This window comes from Scyliorhinus torazame, chromosome 19, assembly GCF_047496885.1.
Source record: "Scyliorhinus torazame isolate Kashiwa2021f chromosome 19, sScyTor2.1, whole genome shotgun sequence".
Lineage (NCBI taxonomy): Eukaryota > Metazoa > Chordata > Chondrichthyes > Carcharhiniformes > Scyliorhinidae > Scyliorhinus > Scyliorhinus torazame.
This window is the reverse complement of record NC_092725.1, coordinates 98,695,076-98,714,191: the sequence shown is the minus strand read 5'-3', so window position 1 is coordinate 98,714,191 and position 19,116 is coordinate 98,695,076. Positions and strand designations below refer to the sequence as shown.

The 19,116-nt window shown below is 56.3% G+C and overlaps 1 protein-coding gene across 3 annotated transcripts in view; it reads left to right on the top strand.

Annotated features, from left to right (window-relative positions):
- Positions 1-19,116, top strand: part of cry1b (cryptochrome circadian regulator 1b) — a 125,569-nt gene that overhangs the window by 87,263 nt on the left and 19,190 nt on the right. For all 3 annotated transcript variants that reach the window (XM_072484894.1, XM_072484896.1, XM_072484895.1), the window contains exon 6: positions 18,549-18,860. In XM_072484894.1, coding sequence (XP_072340995.1) covers positions 18,549-18,860 — 312 coding nt within the window. The remainder of the gene's footprint in view (positions 1-18,548; positions 18,861-19,116) is intronic.

The window sequence follows — 19,116 nt, the reverse complement described above, 5'->3', positions numbered from 1 at the left end:
CGCTTGGCTGCTCCCCATCTGGAGTCCGGTCTGCCTTCCGTCGATGCCCCCCGTCCGGAGTCCCAACAGGTTCACTGGAGGCAGCCGAGATTCCCTGAAGCTGCACTTCTGGAGTCGGAACATGCAGGAATGCACCAACCAGTGGAGAGGGTCGAGCCATCGAGGGTGGAAGCGGTGCGCCGCCACCGCAGTCGTCAGTGGTCCCACCGTGATCGTCGAGTGCCTCAGTACGCACTAGGCGAGGTCTGTCACCTTGCACCTTTTGCATGGGAAGTGGGATGCTGTCGTCACTCGTCTCACATCCCGTGGATAGATCCTCATTAGCAGCTTGCTGTTCACTAGGGTTGGGTAAATTGTCAGAGTTTTCATCTGGTGGTGCACACCATGTCGGTGGACTGTCATTGTCTTGCCGTTGTCCGTCATTTGGGCTTTTCTTCTTTGGAATTTTAAATCTTCCCCCAGACATTGCAGAACCTTGTTTATTACCCCCAAATTCTCCCATATGTATGGTCTCGAATATAGGATCCAATGTTTCTATCGACATTGTACTATTTTCCAAAGAACATTCCGTTTCACTTTTCTTCTCAGGTACCTCATATGTATCTTTGTCTAATGTACATGCCTTCATGGTCTCTGGGTCTGATTTTGCTGGGACTGGCATGGTCACAGTCTCTCTTTTACTGTTCTCAATTGCCCACATTATACTCCCCATACATAACTGCTTAATCACTGGGGTTAGTGTGGTACAATGGATAATCGGGTCGACCTTATCTGCATCTTCACCATTAGTGGAAAGCACACTTGGTTCACTTGAAACTGCTGTGGGTTTTAAATTCGTTATCTGGCTACTCGATGTCGGAGTCCTCAGGATTCTTGCTCCAATGTTCTGCTCAATAATCAGTGGAGTGTGTATAGGTTCAATGCGATTAATGTTCCCCTCAAGGTTTGAAGAGTCATTACTGACTAACTGCTGGTCTCCGAAGTTGGGATTTTGCGGCGTTGTGTTGAAGGGAGACATTTGTCCCTGCTGTAGATATGATTCAGGTTGTGTTATTTCCATTACCTGAGGATCAATGTCTTGTCCATTTTTTCGATCTGTACTAAAACACTGGCAATTCTCAGTCTGCTCCTTGCAAGTTAAACATTCAATTAATTTCGTTAGCAAATCCTCAGCATCCTTCTGTGGCCGTGCAGCATTATTAATCTCTGTTCGGCTATAATGATCCTGAAGGTCAGCGCATAAACCTTTTTTCTTCGGGCTTGGATGAGGCGATTCCTTTGGCTTGTCTTCAGTTGGGCTTGAACAGTCTTCAGCGCTGTGCCCTTCATTGTAGCATGAGAGACCGTCATGGTCATGCTGCTGTGTAGTGGAGCATGGTAGGCTGTTATAGCCTTCTTGCTGTTCACGTGAGCATGGCAGACTTGCATCGTCTGCCGCTGGTTGGTCAGGAGAGGTTGCTAGACCCTCATGGTCTTGTTCCTGCAAGGACTGCACATTGGAGTCTTGCGTTGCTTCTATCGTGGAGGCTGTCCACGAGCTCTCTGTGGAGGCTTGTGACACTGGAGTCACTTCTTGTTCGTGCAAGGACTGCGCTCTGGAGTCTTGCGTTGCTTCTATCGTGGAGGCTGTCCACGAGCTCTCTGTGGAGGCTTGTGACACTGGAGTCACTTCTTGTTCGTGCAAGGACTGCGCTCTGGAGTCTTGCGTTGCTTCTATCGTGGAGGCTGTCCACGAGCTCTCTGTGGAGGCTTGTGACACTGGAGTCACTTCTTGTCCGTGCAAGGACTGCGCTCTGGAGTCTTGCATTTCTGCAATTGTGGAGTCTGTCCACGAGCTTGCTGTGGAAGCTTGTGACACTGGAGTCACTTCTGGTTCATGCGAGGACTGCACTCTGGAGTCTTGCATGTCTTCTTTCATAGAGTCGGGAACATTGAGCGGGACGTGGACCACGCTCTGTGTGGCAGCAGCGCGCTCTCCGTGTGCTTGCACCGCTCCCTGTCTGTTAATGTCAGGCTGCAGCATCATCCGGTACTGATAAGTTGGAACGTCATATCTGCTGGATTGAAGATCCTCAAATCCGAAAAATGAATCCGCATCTGCGTCGGATTCAATGTGGGGGCCGCCAATGTGCAACACGAAAGGTTCGTCCGAGTCATAGTCATATAGGACCACGGAGCTATCATTGGGCTCGCGAGGTCCGGAAACACTGTAAAGATCGTCATCGAAGTATTCGAGGTCGGAATCATCGGCTTGTGCGTAGGTAACTGCTTGTCGGAGGGTTCTTCGGAGGTCAAATTCATCTCCTGGGTCAATTTGCGGCAATGTGCTGTCATTCCAGGTGAGGGAAGGTTGTTTTACAGCTTTAACAGATTTTTGTTTTTTTGATTTGGGACGTTTCCCTTTTAAATTGGATTTGGGACATTTCCCCTTTAAATTGGTGCAGTCTGGGGCCTCTGACATCCTGACGCTCCGTATGTAGCACGTAGGAAGCGACTGCGCATGCTCAGATCGCTGTTCCTTTACCGATGGCCGTTTTCTTGACTGCGCATGCGCAGCATCTCGCGCATGCGCAAACGAAACTTCCGGTTCTGCGCACTGCTCGCGCAACTGTGCTAGCGTGATACCTTTAGCAAGATGGCCGCCAACCTCGACCCAGCCCTCTCTCAGGCCCGGGATTTCGGCCTCTGGGAATTCGGGCTCCGGGATCCCAGCCACGAGGTGAGTACTGCAGCTTTTCCTACCTTTACTTGCCGATTGGATTGCGTTTTCTTCACAGTACTTGGAGAATTTGTCCAGGACTGCCTGGTAATCGTACCTTTGCTGCCTCCTGAAGAACCTGAACCTTGTGAATATTTCTCTTGCCCTTGCACCGGCGATGGTGAGGAGAAATTCAATTTTTTCGCTATCATCCAGGTCTTGGAGTTCAGCTGCCACCAGGAACAATTCGAACCATTGCCGGAACCGCCGCCAGTTTTCGCGGAGATCGCCGTAGCACTGGAGCGCCTGCGGAACCGGGAGCTCTATCATTTTGCCTGGGCACTGCTGGTTGTCTCTGTACACTGAGGTATGCCGGCAGGTATCGATCCACTCCTGTACCATGTGGTGTTGGGTGCTCTGGTGCACAGATGAGCCAACACAGTTGTATGTGGTACAACTCTATTTTATTTTAACTCTTATAATACAGTTCGTTCTGGATACTCTGCACGTGCTGTCTCCCTGAGTGTGTTTGGTAACAGATCTGTCCTGGTCCTCCTCTGCAGCTAATACTGACCACCGGGGGTCGTGTCTGTGCTTTTATATCTTTCTGTCATTGGTTGTGGTGTTGTGTGTTCTGATTTGTCTGTTGGTGTGTCTATCATGATGTGTGTGTTTGAATATCATGACAGTCACTATCGCCCTTGGTGGCTCGCCAGCCTTGGGTCTCCTTGCCAGGACCCGGTGAGCCCCTTCTAGCTCCAGGGGGCTCGGAGAGGCCTCCGCACCCATCAGCGAATGGAGCATCGTGCTCACGTACGCCCCGGCATCAGCCCCCTCCACTCCTTCGGGGAGACCCAGAATCTGGAGATTCTTCCTCCTCGACCTATTCTCCAGGACCTTGAATCTCTCGGCCCACCTCTTGTGCAGTGCCTCGTGCGCCTCCATCTTCACCACCAGGCCCAAGATCTCGTCCTCATTCTCGTTAGTTTTGTCCTTCACCTCTCGGAGCTCTACCGCCTGGGCCTTCTGGGTCTCCTTCAGCCCCTCAATCGCCAACAGCATTGGCGCCAGCACCTCCTTTTGAAGCCCCTCCACACAGCGCCTGACAAACTCCTGCAGCTCCGGCCCCCATGCTGCTCGATCTCCGCCCTCCGCCATCTTGTTTTTTCCCTTTGTTTCTGTCGCTGCTCCAAAGCCTCTTTTTCCGCCGCTCCATTTCTAGTCCCCTCCATACACGACGGAAGGGGGACCTTGCTTCACCTTCCCACACGGGATTTGGTCAAAACATTTCCGTTGGGGCTCCTCCGGAGAGCCCAAAAGTCCGTTGTAGCGGGAGCTGCCGAAATGTGCGGCTTAGCTCCGCATCGCCGCAACCGGAAGTGGTCACCAGCAGGCAGGCTTAACCAATGGAAACAGTACCTCCTACACCAATGGTCTTACAGCATTACAGGGTACCGTAATATCTCTAATACCGACTACCACATTCACCCCCTGTTAAAAAAGAGTCCGGCGGGGGTGGTGGCCTCGCATTACACAGTGGTAGAGGTTAAGGTTATGGAGGTACCCGGTATACATCAGCACAGTGGTTTTGCCTCGTTACATCGCAACTATTTGTAAAATTTATTTACAGTTCAGAATGAAGCAATTAGTCGATCGGGAGCCCTGGTCGTCCTCTGCGATCGTCGTAGCTTCGGTGGTGATGCAGGTTCTGGCTCGGGCATCTGTGGCTCTGGGAGCTTGGCTTCGGCTTCTTCAGCAGCTTCATCACCCCTAGACGGGACCGGTGGGAGGACCGATCCACCTGGGAAGGGGGCGGCTGTGGGGTGCGCCGGTGGGAGAGAGGGTGGGATTGGTGGTGGGGGTGGGGGTGGGGATCCAGTGGGCGTAAGGTCCCATAGGGAGCCCGTATCCTGTCGGTCGTCGGGGTACGCCACGTAGGCATACTGAGGGTTAGCGTGGGGGAGATGGACCCTCTCGATCAATGGGTCAGTGTGCCCGCACGTGTTTGCGGAGCAGGATGGGTCCAGGAGCTGCCAGCCAGGTTGGGAGCGAGGTTCCGGAGGAGGTCTTCCTAGGGAAGACAAGGAGACGTTCGTGAGGTGTTTGGTTGGTCGTGGTACACAGCAGTGACCGGATGGAGTGGAGGGCATCCGGGAGGACCTCCTGCCAGCGGGAGACTGGGAGATTCCTGGACCGTAGGGCCAGTTGGACGATCTTCCAGACCATTCCTTTCTCCCTCTCTACCTGTCCGTTTCCCCGGGGGTTGTAACTGGTCAGCCTGCTTGAGGCAATGCCCTTGCTGAGCAGGAATTGACGCAGTTTGTCACTCATAAAGGAGGACCCCCTATCGTTGTGTATGTAGGCGGGGAAACCGAGTAGCGTAAAGATACTGTGGAGGGCTTTTATGATGGTGGCTGCGGTCATGGGGCAGGGAATGGCGAATGGGAACCGGGAGTAGTCGTCAATCACGTTCAGGAAGTACGCGTTGCGGTCGGTGGAGGGGAGGGGCCCTTAGAAGTCCATACTGAGGTGTTCAATGGGCCTTTATCAGGTGCGCTTTATCTGGCCTGTAGAAGTGCGGCTTGCACTCCGCGCAGATTTGGCAGTTCCTGGTGGCTGTCCTGACCTCCTCGATGGAGATGGGCAGGGTTTTAATGAAATGGAAGAATCGAGTGACCCCCGGGTGGCAGAGGTCCTCGTGGAGGGCTCGGAGGCGGTCCACTTGTGCGTTGGCACATATGCCGCGGGATAGGGCATCAGGAGGCTCGTTTAGCTTCCCGAGACGATATAAGATCTCATAGTTGTAGGTGGAGAGTTCGATCCTCCACATAAGATCTTGTTGTTCTTTATCTTGCCCCGCTGTGCATTATCGAACATGAAGGCCACCAACCGTTGGTCAGTGAGGAGAGTGAATCTCCTGCCGGCCAGGTAATGCCTCCAATGTCGCATAGCTTCTACTATGGCATGGGCCTCCTTTTCAACTGAGGAATGGTGGATTTCTGAATGTGGAGAGTGCGTGAGAAGAAGGCCACGGGTCTGCCCGCTTGGTTGAGGATGGCCGCCAGAGCTACGTCGGACGCGTCGCTCTCGAGTTGGAAGGGGAGGGACTCGTCGATGGCATGCATCGTGGCCTTTGCGATGTCTGCTTTGATGCGGCTGAAGGCCTGGCGGGCCTCTGTCGACAGGGGGAAAAGCGTGGATTGGATTAGCGGCTGGGCCTTGTCCGCATAGTTGGGGACCCACTGGGCATAAGAGAAAAATCCCAGGCAGCGTTTCAGGGCCTTGGAGCAGTGAGGGAGGGGGCACTCTATGAGGGAGCGCATGCGTTCAGGGTCTGGGGCTATAGCCATCCTCGGCTACGTAGTGCATGATGGAATTAGACTGTCGGTGCTGAGCACGCATTTATCCTTGTTATATGTGAGATTAAGGATTTTTGCGGTATGGAGGAATTTTCGGGGGTTGGTGTCGACGTCCTGCTGGTCGTGGCCGCAGATGGTGACATTATCGAGGTACGGAAACGTGGCTCGCAAACCGTACCGGTCAACCATTCGGTCCATCTCTCGTTGGAAGACCGAGACTCCATTAGTGACACCCAAGGGAACCCTTAGGAAGTGGTAGAGCCGCCCATCTGCTTCGAAAGCATTTGCGGTCGCTAGGGCGGATGGGGAGCTGTTGGTAGGCGGACTTTAGATCCACCGTGGAAAAGACATTGTACTCTTGACCAGATCGGATATGCGGGAGAGAGGGTACGCGTCAAGCTGCGTATACCTGTTGATGGTCTGGCTATAATCGATGACCATCCTATGCTTCTCCCCGGTCTTTACAACCACTACTTGAGCTCTCCAGGAACTGTTGCTAGCCTCCATGACACCTTCCCTCAGTAATCGCTGGACCTCCGACCAAATAAAGGTCCGGTCCTGGGCACTGTACCATCTGCTCCTGGTGGCGACGGGATTGCAATCCGGGGTGAGGTTCGCAAACAGGGAAGGCGGATCGAACTTGAGAGTCGCGAGGCTGCAGACAGTGAGGGGGGTATAGGGCCGCTGAATTTAAAGGTTAAGCTTTGGAGGTTGCGTTGAAAATCTAACCCTAGAAGTGTGGCAGCGCAGAGGTGGGGAAGGACGTAGAGCTGGTAATTTTTAAACTCCCTTCCCTGGACCGTGAGGTTCGCTATGCAGAAGCCCTTGATCTCCACTGAATGAGACCCGGAAACCAGGGAGATTTTTTGGTTAACTGGGTGAACGGGGAGAGAACAGCGCCTTACCGTGTTGGGATGTATGAAGCTCTCCGTGCTCCCAGAGTCGATCAGACAGGCTGTTTAATGCCCATTGATGAGCACGGTCATCGTTGCAGTCGAGAGTGTTCGGGGCCGAGACTGGTCCAGGGTCACTGAAGCTAGTCGTGGCAGAAGTTGGATGTTCTCCTCGGGCGGTGTGTGGTCATCCGAGTCGGGGTCCTGAGAGTCCAAACAAGATGGAGGTGATCACTGGTCGCACATGGCTGGGGATGCACAAGATGGCGGCACCCATCCATCACACGTGGTGTCCGAGAGACAAGATGGCGGCGCCCGGAGGCCACTCGTGGCCCTGAAGGAGGAAGATGGCGGCGTCCGCTGGCCGCAAATGGCACGTGGAGAGGGTTGTGGTGGCGGTCCCGATTCGCCTCCGGAGACCGCAGCGACCGCCCGGGCCTGGCATACCGCCATGAAGTGGCCCTTTTTGCCACATCCTTTGCAGAGGGATGAGCAGGCCGGACAGCGCAGTCGGGTTGCTTGCCTTGCTCGTAAAAATAGCGGAGCCCCCTGGGGTTGCCTGGCAGTCTCGCAGCAGAAGCTTGTGGGGGGGAATGCATCTGAGTCGGCCGTGGGGGTTTCCACGCTGCCCAAGGGGCTGCCGCGCGGTCGGGGACGTAAGCGCGGGCGTTTCGGGAGGCCGCATCCAGGGAGCTAGCAAGGCCCGTGCCTCCTTGAGGCCTAGTGTCTCTTTCTCCAGCAATCGCTGGCGGATTTGGGAAGATAGCATACCTGCAACAAATGCGTCCCGGATCAAAAGTTCTTGTGGTCGCTGGCCAAAATGTGTGGGCAGTTACAGTTCCTCCCCAACAACAGGAGCGCACGGTAGAACTCCTCCCGCGATTCCCCAGGGATTTTTCGCCTCGTCGCTGGTAGATGTCGGACGTAGACTGTGGTAAACCACTGTGTTCTGATATTAGAGTTTGTATGGTAGAACCTGCACTACAGGTTCACCTGTGACACCTGCATGCTTGCTCCGCCCAGGAGGCGGGGTATAAATATGCATGGCCTCCAGCTTGCAGCCAATTCGCCAGCTGCTGTGGGAGGCCACACATCTGATACTAATAAAGCCTCAATTTGGATTCAACTTTGTTTCAAGTCAAATTGATCGTGCCTCCATTTATTAGTATCAGATTCAGAAGATGGACCTCCGTATTAAACCAGATCGCCTGCAGCTGGATCCACACTCCAGCGTCGCCAGAAAGGACTTCCAGCACTGGCTAGCTTGTTTTGAAGCGTATATCAACATGGCGCCGACCCCTGTTCCAGAGGCTCAAAAGATCCAGATATTGTACTCCAGACTCAGCCCCAAAGTCTTCCCGCTGATCCAGGATGCGCCCAATTATGCTGATACCATGACTCGGCTCAGAGAAAATTATAACCAGAAGACGAACACGCTTTCGCCAGGAAGGCGCTCGCAACTCGTGCTCAACTACCTGGTGAGTCAATCAAGGACTTCTGGAGGGCCCTGATCCCACTAGTTCGGGACTGTGACTGCCAGGACGTTACATCTAAGGAGCATTATGCGGGACGCTTTTGTGACTGTGATTGGGTCTGATATTATCAGGCAGCGGTTCCTAGAAGGGGCCACGCGCGACCTTGCAGAGACTAAAACACTAGCGTTCTCCATGACGGTCGCCCTGCGCAGTGTCCAGTCCTATGCCCCCAACCGCGCGGCCCACTCCTACGCTTCATGGGCCCCACACGCAGCCGTCCCAGCGGTACGTTGTGCTACGCGCCAGCCAGCGATCCCCGGGGGGGCCCCGATGCTACTTTTTGCGGCCAGCAAAAAGACCCCCGCCAATGCTGCCCGGCCTGCGCTGCCCTTTGTAAGGCCTGCGGGAAGAAGGGCCACTTTGCTGCGGTGTGCCAGGCCCCCCCCCCGGTCACGGACAATGTGCGCCGCCATCCTCCTCTCCTCCCCAGGCCATGTGCGACCAATGGGCGCCGCCATCTTCTCCTCCGCGCAACACGTGCGTTTCATGGGCGTCGCCATCTTGCTCCAGCCCCACAACGTGCGTTCCACGGACGCCGCCATTTTGTAACCCCCAGGATCTCCGGGCGCCGCCATCTTGTCCACCCCGCAGCACATAGACACCAACGGCGTTCCAGGACCTCAACTCAATGGCCGCCTCACTACCCGACAATCAACCACGGCTTGTCTCCATGGCACTCGACCACATAACCTGACCAACGCATCCACCAGCGTGAAAGTCAACGGCCATGTGACCTCCTGCCTACTGGACTCCGGGAGCACCGAGAGCTTTGTACACCCAAATACGATAAGGCGCTGCTCCCTTAAGGTACACCCTACCAATCAAAAAATCTCCCTGGCCTCCGGATCCCACCGCGTAGCGATCCGGGGATACTGCACGGTCACGCTCACGGTCCAAGGCGTAGAGTTCCACAGCTTTCGCCTCTACGTCCTCCCTAACCTCTGCGCTGCACTTATCCTCGGCCTGGACTTCCAGTGTAACCTCCAGAGGCTGACCCTTAAATTCGGCGGACCCTTACCACCCCTCACTGAGTGCGGCCTCGCGACCCTAAAAGTCGATTCTCCTTCCCTCTTTGCCAATCTAACTCCAGATTGCAAACCCATCGCCACCAGGAGCAGACGGTACAGCACCCAGGATAAGGCCTTCATCAGGTCCGAGGTCCAGCGGTTGCTTCGGGAGGGAGTCATCGAGGCCAGCAACAGCCCCTGGAGAGCTCAAGTGGTAGTGGTTAAATCTGGGGAGAAAAACCGAATGGTCGTGGACTACAGCCAGACCATCAACAGGTACACGCAGCTCGACGCGTACCCCCTCCCACGCATATCTGACATGGTTAACCAGATTGCACATTACCGGGTCTTCAGGTGGACCTGAAATCCGCTTACCACCAGCTCCCCATCCGTAAATCGGACCGTCCATACACTGCCTTCGAGGCAGACGGCCGGCTATATCACTTCCTTAGGGTCCCCTTCGGCATCACCAATGGGGCTTTGGTCTTTCAAAGGCGATGGACCGAATGGTCGACCGGTACGGTTTGCGGGCCACATTTCCGTACCTAGACAATGTGACCATCTGCGGCCATGATCAGCAGGACCACGACGCCAACCTCGCTAAATTTCTCTGCACCGCCACTCTCCTCAACCTCACGTATAACAAGGAGAAGTGTGTGTTCCACACAAACCGCTTAGCCATCCTCGGCTACGTGGTCCAGAACAGAGTTCTGGGGCCCTATCCCAACCGCATGCGCCCCCTCATGGAGCTCCCCCTGCCCCAAGGCCCTCAAACGTTGCCTGGGGTTCTTCTCATATTACGCGCAGTGGGTCCCAAGCTATGCGGACAAGGCCCGCCCACTCATACAGTCCACTCACTTCCCCCTGACAGCCGAGGCCCAACAGGCTTTCTCCTGGATCAGAGCTGATATTGTCAAACCTGGAATGCTGTAGACGAAACACTTCCCTTCCAAGTAGAAAGCGACGCATCGGACGTCGCCCTTGCCGCCACCTTCAATCAGGCAGGCAGGCCCGTGGCATTCTTTTCCCTCCATGCCTCTGAAATTCAGCACACGTCCGTCGAAAAAGAGGCCCAGGCTATCGTTGAGGCTGTGCGACATTGGAGGCATTACCTGGCCGGCAGGAGATTTACTTTCCTCACTGACCAACGGTTGGTAGCTTTCATGCTTAACAACACACAGCGGGGCAAGATCAAAAATGATAAAATCTTGCGGTGGAGAATCGAGCTCTCCACCTATAATTACGAGATTAAGTATCGCCCTGGCAAACTCAACGAGCCCCCAGACACCCTATCCCAAGGTACATGTGCCAGCACACTGGTAGACCGACTCCGAACCCTGCACGACAGCCTTTGTCACCAGGGGTCACTTGGTTGTACCATTTCATTAAGGCACAAAATTTGCCCTACTCCGTTGAGGAAGTAAGGACAATCACCAGGGACTGCCGGGTCTGTGCGGAGTGCAAGCCGCACTTCTACCGGCCGGACCGCGCACGCCTGGTGAAGGCCTCCCGCCCCTTTAAACGCCTCAGCGTGGATTTCAAAGGCCCCCTCCCCTCCTCCGATCAACACACATATTTCCTCAGTGTGATCGATGAATACTCCAGGTTTCCTTTCGCCATCCCATGCCCCGACATGACGTCTGCCACCGTCATTAAAGCCCTTAATTCTATCTTCGCTCTGTTCGACTTCCCCGCCTACATCCACAGTGACAGGGGATCCTCATTCATGAGTGATGAGCTACTTCAGTTCCTGCTCAGCAGGGGTATCGCCTCCAGCAGAACGACGAGCTACTACCCCCGGGGAAACGGACAGGTAGAAAGGAAGAATGGGACGGTATGGAGGGCCGTCCAGCTGGCCCTGCGGTCCAGAAATCTCCCAGCCTCCTGCTGGCAAGATGTCCTCCCTGATGCACTACATTCCATTCGCTCATTACTCTGCACTGCCACTAACAGTACGCAGCAGGAATGTCTTTTTGCCTTCCCCAGGAAGTCCACATCCGGGGTATCGCTCCCAACTTGGCTTACAGCTCCGGGAACCGTGCTTCTCCGTAAACATGTGCGGCTCCACAAGGCAGATCCGTTGGTGGAAATGGTGCACCTGCTCCACGCAAACCCACAGTAGGCCTACGTGGCGTTCCCCAACGGCCGCCAGGATACCGTCTCCCTCAGGGACCTGGCACCAGCAGGTTCCACCCCCACACCACCCCCATTGCCCCCGGCGCCACCCTCCCCTCTGTAAATATTAAAATTTCTAATTGTATATAGTTATCCACTACCCCCGCGGACTCAATTTTAACAAGGGATGAATGTGGTAAACCACTGTGTTCTGATATTATAGATTGTACGGTAGAACCTGCACTACAGGTTCACCTGGGCCCCTGCATGCTAGCTCCGCCCAGGAGGCGGGGTATAAATATGCATGGCCTCCAGCTCGCAGCCATTTCACCAGCTTCTGTGGGAGGCCACACATCTGGGACGTCATTCTCCGACCCCCCAGCGGGTCGGAGAATGGCCGTTGGCCGCCGTGAATCCCGCCCCCGCCGGTTGCCGAAGTCTCCGAAGGGAGAAAAGTCGGCGGGGCGTTAATGGCGCCGCAGACGTCGGAGAATGGCACGGGAGTGCGCAAGGCAGCCGATTTTGGGCCTGCCGATATTCTCCCGTCCGGATGGGCCGAAGTCCCGCCGACGTGATGACGGGTCACGTTGACGTAAATCAAACCTCCTTTTAATCGGCGTCAACCTGTGCTCCAGGTTCATGCCGACCAGCGTGGAGGTGAGTGACGGCCTGGGGGGTTGGCCGCTGGGCAGGCGATGGCGTGGCCGCAGTCTGAATGTGTGTGTGTGTGCGCGGCGGGGTGGGGGGGGGGGGTGGGGTGGTGTGGTTAGAGTGGGCTGGGCTCCAGAGGAGTGCCGGGAGGGGGGTCAGTGCCGGGGAGGAGGATGGGGGGTCCGTGCCGGGGAGGAGGAGGTTGGGGTCCGTGCCGGGGAGGAGGATGGGGGGCCCGTGCCGGGAAGGAGGATGGGGGGTCTGTGCCGGGGAGGAGGATGGGGGTCCGTGCCGGGGAGGGGGATGGGGGGGAGGAGGTTGGGGTCCGTGCCGGGGAGGAGGATGGGGGGCCCGTGCCGGGGAGGGGGATGCGAGGGCAAGTGAGTTGGTCCACCTGGCCAGGTGCCAGCCTCCAACAGTTGGACCCATGCGGTCCATGCCACCTGGCTGGCGGGAGGAGGGGATATGGGCAATGATGACATGTCGTCGTTCCCCTCCCCCCCACCAGGCCGTCATGTTTTCCGATCATCCAGTGATGTTGGCCGCCGTGGCGGCAGCCGCTAATGTCTATGTTGCCCTGGATGAGGAGGAGGAGGAGGAGCGTGCCAGGAACACCTGACCGACAGGACGAGGAGGGGGAGGAGGACATCGCGGCCCCACGGCAACGGAGGCACCCGAGGGCGCACCGTGTGTACCGGCCCCGGCAGTCATACCAGGACCTCACGGACCGGGAATGCAGGAGGAGACTCTGGATGAGGCGGGAAACCGTGGCACACATCTGCCACCTGCTGGCACACCTGTCACCGCGTGGCACTGGCGGGGGACACCCTCTCCCCGCGTCCGTCAAGGTTACGGTGGCCCTGAACCTTTATGCAACGGGGTCATTCCAGGCACCGAGTGGGGACCTGTCCGGCATATCGCAGACATCGGTGCATCCGGGCAATGACAGATGCCCTATATGCCATGGCGCACCGCTACATCCGCTTCCCTGTGGACCGGGCCAGCCAAGATGCCCAGGCCGTGGGCTTCTCTGCCGTGGCCTGGTTCCCCATGGTCCAGGGCGCGATTGATGGGATGCATGTCGCCATGCGGCCACCTGCAGATAACAGGGCCGTGTTCACCAATAGGAAGGGGACCTATTCGATGAACACACAGGTGGCCTGCACAACATAGCCCAGCAGAGGGGCGATGTGCCGCAGGCAGAGGAGGGCGGAGTGGAGGAGCAGCAGGAAGAGGCGCAGTCCTCCCAGATGAGGGGGATGGGGGCAATGGTCAGGGCAGACGGGCTAGACACAGGCGGGTGGCTGTCCACCGTTACCGGCTGGCCCAGCGGGCACGGGACAGGCTGATAGCCGCCCGCTTCACTGACTAGATGGGCGTGGGAATCGGGTATTACGGCCACAGACCGCACACCATGGCAACAGCCGACCACCCACACCCCCCACCCACCCAGCACCCTCACCCCCCTCCCCAACCCCACCCGCATGCACCCCCCCCCCCCCATTGCCGATCCACCTGCGGCACAATGGCCGGGCTCACACAGTTGCGGGTGAACGCGTGTCTATTGCAGGCCATGGAGGATGATGGCAACCCGCCCTGCGGTGAGCTCCTGGCTCCACATCGTTGGACTATGTCTGACCCATGGCCACAGTACCACCGTCCACCCGGACCATCCCTGCATGCGGCTGTGACACTGCAGCGCACGGTCCCGTCCTCTGCCCGGGAGGATGTTGATGGCGGCCCAGGGGGAAGGGGCAGACTCACCTGGAGCTGAGGTAAGACCACCCCTCACACACACACTTGCGCTCAATGTACATGACACCCCCGCACACTTTGGACAGAGCACAAAGGCAGCTTCTGTAGGTGTAACATTGACTTTAATAACCAAAGGAGTTCATGCACGTGCCCTAGCCCCTAAAACTCATCTGTGCCCTGCAACCGTGCCAACTTACTCAGTGTCTAATTGTTTGGCCTTACGGGCCCTTTGACTACGTCTACGTGGTTCCCCAGACGGTACAGCAGAACTGGAGGTGGACTCCTGTGATACCTGCCCTCTGACACGGGATCCCTTTGATGGCCGTTTCCTGGGGCGTCCTGGCCTAGCTGGGCCAGGCTGTGGCCCGGGCGACTGGGATGGCGAGCTGCCAGCCTGTCCTGCCCGTTGCCCACCCGATGCACCTGGGACGGAAGGGGGGGGAGTCCGAGGTGTCGCGGTGTTCCGGGACCTCCCCTACAGGGGGACCCGGGACGGACCACACCACGTCCTCCTCCCTCGGGGTGCCCGATGGCCCTCAGGCCTCTACATGGGTGGGGGATGCGAACGGACTGGCCATCCGACGCCCCCCCGACATCTGGCGCTGCCAGTCCTGGAGGCCCGTGCTGGTATCGACAGGGTCTGCAGGTTTGCAGCCATGGAGCCCAGGGGATTGGCAAACCCTGTCTGTGACTGTGCGACGCCGGCTCGCACATGGCCAATGGCGCCGATGCCCTTAGCGATGGCCTGCTGAGACTGGGCTATGGCCTGCAGAGACTGGGTTATGGCCTGCTGAGACTGAGCCATGGCCTGCAGAGACTGGACTATGGCCTGCTGAGACTGGGCCATGGCCTGCAGAGACTGGGCCATGGCGTTGAGCGCCTCTGCCATCTGGCACTGGCTCATGGCCTCCTGTGAGAGGGCAGCCATGTCCTGGGCCACAGACGCCGCCTGCACGGAAAGCCCCAGGCCTCGCAAACCGTTCCCCATGTCTGACACCATCGCACCCATTGCCTCCACCGCGGACGCCACCCGTGCGGTGTCGGCCTGGGTGGCACGTATGACCGGCACCACTCCCAGCTCCTGGACGCGGGTGGACCCCTCCACCTGCGACTGCAGCCGCCGCAAGCCGGCCGTCACCCTCTTCGCTCGTCTCCGAGTCGGTGGTTGCATCGGATGTATGGGTGGGTGTGGTAACTCCAGGAACCCGGGATCCATCTGGGCGGCAGATGTTCGCTTGGGCTGGGCTGCCCTCCGACCGCCCGGCCCCTCTGCTGCTCCTACCTCCACCTGCTGTACCGGGACGGCTGTGTTGTGCGCACCAGTGAGTGTACCAGACACCTCCTCACTAAAGTGCCCAACCGAGGTGAGTGTTTCTGCGATGGTGGAGGGTGTTGGTGACAGCAGTGGCGTTGTGTCGTGCTCTTCGTCCCACTCTGAGTCCATGGCACTTTGGGGTGGGGGTTCGTCTCCACCCATCCACTCTGTGTAACTGTCCGGTATTTCGTCTTCCTGGGTAGTGCTGTCCCGGGTAGGGGTGTCCCGGGTAGGGGTGTCCTGGGTAGGGGTGTCCTGGGTAGTGGTGTCCTGGCTCGGCTGTTCCGGGGGCCTGTGGCTGCCCCTCTCGTCGCTGGGTGGCACACGCCTGCGTCGTCGCACCCACACGTGACGGGGGCATCGTCTCCCTGTTGCTCCAGGTCTCTCCGTCTCCCGTGGTCTCCAAGGGATATCCTGTGGGCGTCGCATGCCGGAGGGTCCGGGTCTCTCCGTCTCCCGTGGTCTCCAAGGGACATCCTGCGGGCGTCGCATGCTGGAGGGTCTGGGTCTCTCCGTCTCCCGTGGCCTCCGAGGGGCATCCTGCGGGCGGTCTGCATCTGCGGGGATGGGTGCCTCGACGTTTGCTCCTGCGATACACAATGAAGCATGCATGGTTAGACACGCAGGCAGTGATCAGGTGATATGGGGGAGGGGGATATAGGGGAGGGGGGATATGGGGACAGGCTGTCGGTGGCTCACTTGCTAGTACGCCCCCGACCTCTGCATCAGCAACCTCCTGGTCCTCAGGTCCGCCAGCCAGTTCCAGGGCCCTTTCCTCGTGTTGGGTCAGTGGCCTCTCATCAGCGGGGCCTCCTCCAGTCCTCACATACTCCCTGGTGTGTGCGCGTTTCTCCTGTGGCGGGGTGGGGGGGTGGTGGCAGGGGTAAAAGGCAACAGTGTTAGACAGGTATATGAATGCACGCCATCGGTTGCGCGTACATTGCAGAGGTTAAGGTTAGGGTTGGATTCACTTGGGGATATGGGGGAGGGGGGATATGGGGAGGTGGGATATGGGGGGGATATGGGGGAGGGGGGATGTGGGGATATGGGGAGGGCGATATGGGGAGGGGGATATGGGGGATGGGGGATGTGGGGATATGGGGGAGGGGGATATGGGGAGGGGGGATATGGGGAGGGGGGATGTGGGGGAGAGGGGATATGGGGGAGAGGGGATATGGGGGAGGGGGATATGGGGGAGGGGGGATATGGGGAGGTGGGATATGGGGGAGGGGGGATAGGGGGGATATGAGGGAAGGGGGAATATGAGGGAGGGGGGATGTGGGGGAGGGGGGATATGGGGGAGGGGGGATATGGATATCGGGCAGGGGGGGGGAGGCTCACCCTGCCTGCTCTGACGAGGTCGTTCACCTTCTTGTGGCACTGGGTGCCTGTCCGTGGTGTCAGCGCCACAGCGGTGACGGCCTCTGCCACCTCCCTCCACAGACGCCGGCTGTGGCGTGGGGCATCTCTGCAGCCGTGCCCGGGATACAGGGCGTCCCTCCTCTGCTCCACTGCGTCCAGGAGCGCCTCCACATCCCGTGACTGGAACCTCGGGGCTGAGCGGCGGCCGGCCATCCGGTCGGGTGTTCCGGTCGGGTGTTCCGGTCTGGTGGGGGGGAGCAGCGCGTCCTTATGAGCCGTCACGCCGTGCGGCATGTATGACGCTGCACGGCGTGAACCACGTGAGCAAGCGCGGATCCCGTCACGTCGCTGCTAGCCCATTTCGGGCCGGAGACTTCGCGACGATTTTTGCGGCGTGACGCAAGTCGGATTTGCGCCGTTTTTTGCGCCGATCGGCGGACTTTGCGCCGATAACGGAGAATTTCGCCCCTGATACTAATAAAGCCTCAGTTTGGATTCAACTTCGTCTCCAGTCAGATTGATCATGCCTCATAGACCTGGTTTACAGGACGAATATAGTGGCCTTTCAGCCGATTCATTGCGGCCTCGAAATTGTCCGCGTCCTCGATGAGAGTGTAGATCTCTGGGCTCACCCTCGAGTGCAGAACTTGTATTTTCTGGTCCTCAGTGGGTGTAATTGTGGCCGTCCTGAGATATCCATTGAAACACGCCAGCCAGTGCTTGAAGGTTGCCGCTGAGTTTTCCGCGTGGGGGCTGAGCTGCAGACACTCTGGCTTGATTCGGAGCTCCATTCTTTAAAATCTAGTGTAATAAATTGATGCTCGATCAATAACTCCAGAAGTGAGATTGGAGACAATTGAAGGCTGTATTACATGAGATGTTTCCCCCAGCAGCACAGGTACAGAAGGCAGCTGCTGTGGAGACACGGGCTCTTATACTCCGCCTTACTGGGCGGAACCAGCAGGCAGGCTTAACCAATAAAAACAGTACCCCCTACACCAATGATCTTACAGCATTACAGGGTACCATAATACCTCTAATACCGACTACCACAGTAGAGCAACAACGTAGAGTAAGCTTAGTTTACAGAATATCACTAGCTGCACTGACTATTGGTGATAATGCTTCTCCTGGATCTGACTTTACAGCTGGTTTCATGCCCATCTCTATCTTCTTGCGTTAGTCTTTTTTTCACATTTAGTGTACCCACTCCATTTTTTCCAATTAAGGGGCAATTTTAGCGTGGCCAATCCACCTAACCTGCACATCTTTTAGACTGTGGGGGCGAAACCCATGTAAACACGGGGAGAATGCGCAAACTCCACATGGACAGTGGCCCAGAGTAGGGATCGAACCTGGGACCTCGGCGCTGTGAGGCAGCAATGCTAACCACTTCTTCCTTTATTTTATAGTCCATCAATTTCATCATTGGTGCTATCAATGAGCATGAAGTATAATGTGTTCCACTTCATTTACTCTGCGTTGGAATCATGTGGTACATGTTTGAGTCTGTTTTTTGGGGGAGGGAGATAGATTCATGGGGTGCTCGAGATCCATAATTCGCAAACACACACCTGAAAAGAAATCAGAATAAAGGATTCTTTTAAAAATTAAGAGACTCCCAGAAAGTTGGAATAAGATTAAATAGTGGGAATAAAATCAGTCTGTTGATCTCATCCCTGCTACAGGGGTGCTAGCAATCAAAAGGAGATTGAGCAGAAATATGGTTGGCATTTTTGCCATGATATTGGAAATGTTTCGGCATTGGTGGCAAATATAATTGACTTTACGCAGGTGTACTGTGTCGATATGTGAGTAATGTGTATATGTTAACAATTTCCCACTCCTTTCTCAACAGGTGAAGAAAAACAGTTCCCCTCCTTTGTCACTCTATGGACAGTTATTATGGCGTGAATTCTTCTATGCAGCAGCAACTAACAACCCCAGGTTTGATAAAATGGAGGGAAATCCTAATTGTGTGCAGGTTCCATGGGACTGGAATCCTGAGGCTCTGGCTAAGTGGGCAGAAGGGATGACAGGATTTCCTTGGATCGATGCAATAATGACACAGCTGCGCCAAGAAGGATGGATCCATCACTTAGCCCGCCATGCAGTGGCATGCTTTTTGACAAGAGGTGATCTCTGGATTAGCTGGGAAGAAGGAATGAAGGTGACTGAGTTATACTGGAATGTAAAGTTGGGATTTCTCTTCTGTGATGTTCTTTCATTACAGCTGTTGACATTGTTTATAACTTATGGGCAACAGAGCATGCCCAAAACTATCTGTCAAGGCATTTTGCCTGAAACCACTTGTCATTTACAATATAGACTGTTCTTGCAGTAATTTTGATTTCATTTTGTTTAATCCAATTTTCTCTGCTGAAAGCTCTGTATTTCCTGTTAAGATTTGGTTCCAATGTATTGAT